Here is a 2500-nt window from a genome sequence, read left to right as displayed (position 1 = left end):
GATTCATGTTATAATGAGTTGAGCCAGATCCAATAAAGTTTTCTAACGAAAATCAAAAGAAAAAAAGTAAAACCGGTATGTCTTTTGATTGTATGATCGGTGTAAAGCATAAGATATTTGAAATGAACGGGTTGATGTTTGAAACGAATGAAAATAATAATTTGATATTTGTTTTGTCTAGAGTATTGGACGAGCATGAAATAAAAGAGTGCAATAAAGGAAGTATACTTACCACCGGTGATAGTAAGGGTTGCAAACTCATACTCAGCCACAGTGAAACCAGCGTTATTGTGTGCCGTAACCCGCAGGTTATACCAGGTGGCTGGTTCCAGATCCAGTACCACAAAGTTACCACCCGGCTTGACGTTGTTCGAAATCTGATTCCAGTCAATCTGGTCCCTACAGTGATAGAAAAATTATGCTAGGTTAATACTGCGGTACAACACTCCACTCCGCTACCATCGACACATACTTTTTCTTGTGCTCTACGACGAAATGAGACATGCGGCAACCTCCATCCTTCCAGGCGGGCAAGTGCAGCGTGATCGAGTTTGAGGAAACTTCAATGAAGCGCGACTTCTCTGGCAACAGTGGTTTCGAGCCCTTCGTACGAGTGTTCAAGATGTCCGATGGTTCACCGGCTCCGATCGTGTTATAGGCCGTAGCGTAAACCTGATACCGCGAGCCACAGTACAGCTTTTCGATGGTGTACTTCGGTGCCTCGAGCGTCACGTCGATCGTTTCCCATTCGCCAAACTCCGGCTTGTAGTGTAGCGTGTATCCCTGCAGCGGTGCCGTATCCGAATCGTGTGGCTTCAGCTTGACCGACAGCGAATCCGTGGTCGTGGCCGTGAGCGTTAGCTGAGGAGATTGAGGCGGTGCCAGTACGATCAAACGATGCGTGATCGAGTCCTTGGCAATAGAGTTCTCGGCCGTGCAAGTGTAGTCACCAGCATCCTGTCGAATGACATCCTTAATGAACAGTGAACCCTCCGGCAGCTGTCGAATACGTTCGTTGGGCACAAACTCGACCCCCTTAATCTTCCACGTAATATCCGGAGTCGGCGATCCTACCGCCAGGCAGGGCAGTTTGGCATCTTCCTTGAACGTTGCTGTGAACTTATCGTCGAACGAAGCGATCTTCGCCGGCACCTTATCGCTCGGCATGGCAGACAGCGTCTTCGATGGTTGACCTTCACCGATCGTCGTGGAAGCGGTTACCCAGAACTCGTACTTTTGATTTTTCTCCAGACCGGACGCTTCGTAGCTCATCTGATAGGACGGTACCTTGTGGCTCTTCGGTTCCTGTTCGCCGCTCTTGATGTACACCGTGTACTGCAGAATCAAACCGTTCGGTTGGGATGGTGGTTGCCAGGAAACAAGAATCGATCCCTCGGACATAACGAGCGCCTTCACGCCAATCGGAGCCTCCGGTACATCTTGTTCGGTTTGACAATGGATTGCCGCGCTACGTACACCGTCACCGCCGGAAGTGGTGGCCAGAACCTGCATGGTGTAGTTGGTGTACTTCTTCAATCCGTGCAGCACCGTATCGCTGGAAGCCGTTTTCTTGTAGTCCTTGTTCTTGTCGTCGTGCCACAGCTCAGCGGGTGCGTACACTACCTTGTAACCCTTGATCACACCATTGGCCGATTCCAGCGGTGGGCTAACCCACGAAACACGGATTGTCTGGGAGGTGAGCGTCGTGCACATCGTGTCGCTTGGTGGCTGATCCGGTGTTCCTTCAGCAGTGTACTGTTTCTCTTCGTCGCTCATCGGACCGGCACCAACCTTGTTGAACGCCTGGATCACGATCGAGTACTGGGTGTATGTTTTCAGATTGTTGATTTCCAAGCTGTGCTCCTTGCCTTCACCACCTTCCAGCGAGTAGTTGACGGTTTCGTAGATGTACGATGAGTTGACGGACGTTTGCTTGAAGCCAACGTAGTATCCCAGAATGTCACCGTTCCATTCAGCACGTGGCGGTGCCTTCCAGCTGACGCGCAGCGTGGTCTGGTTGATGGGCTCGACCTTGATCGTTTGCGGTTTGCCAGACGGTTGCTCTTCCGCCGTAATGATCGTCACAACATCCGAAGGATCCGACACACCGATCTCGTTCTCAGCCACAATGCGAATGTTGTAGGTCGTTGCGGGGCTCAGTTTCTGCACCTGCGCCTCATTGGTATCACCCGGCACAATCACGCGATCAATATCGTTCTCCCAGGAGCCGCGCGAACGCTTGAACTCGATAATGTAGCGCTTCAACGGTGAGTTACCATCGTACGGTTTGGCCCAACTCAGCTGCACGGTACGTCCCGATTTGTCCAGCACCTTCAACGCGTACGGCATCTCTGGCGGTTCCTGGATGATCATGTTGATGCTCGTATCATCACTGCCGAACGCGTTCGTGGCCATGCAGGTGAACAGTGCCGAATCGCTACGCTCCGTACGCTTGATCGACAGGCTCGATGTGACTCCGTTCGGTAGAATTTCTTCGCGG

At 51.5% G+C, this 2500-nt stretch overlaps 1 protein-coding gene across 1 annotated transcript in view; it reads right to left on the bottom strand.

The window, feature by feature from the left end:
* Positions 1-2500, bottom strand: part of LOC126578072 (Down syndrome cell adhesion molecule-like protein Dscam2) — a 58314-nt gene that overhangs the window by 11791 nt on the left and 44023 nt on the right. Inside the window, exons 14-15 of the mRNA XM_050240272.1 lie at positions 473-2500; positions 233-399 (exon numbers count right to left, since the gene is read on the bottom strand). The exon at positions 473-2500 is cut by the window's right edge and continues 331 nt beyond it. Coding sequence (XP_050096229.1) covers positions 233-399; positions 473-2500 — 2195 coding nt within the window. The remainder of the gene's footprint in view (positions 1-232; positions 400-472) is intronic.

This window comes from Anopheles aquasalis, chromosome 3, assembly GCF_943734665.1.
Source record: "Anopheles aquasalis chromosome 3, idAnoAquaMG_Q_19, whole genome shotgun sequence".
NCBI classification, from domain to species: Eukaryota; Metazoa; Arthropoda; class Insecta; order Diptera; family Culicidae; genus Anopheles; species Anopheles aquasalis.
This window is presented reverse-complemented; position numbering and strand designations above follow the sequence as displayed.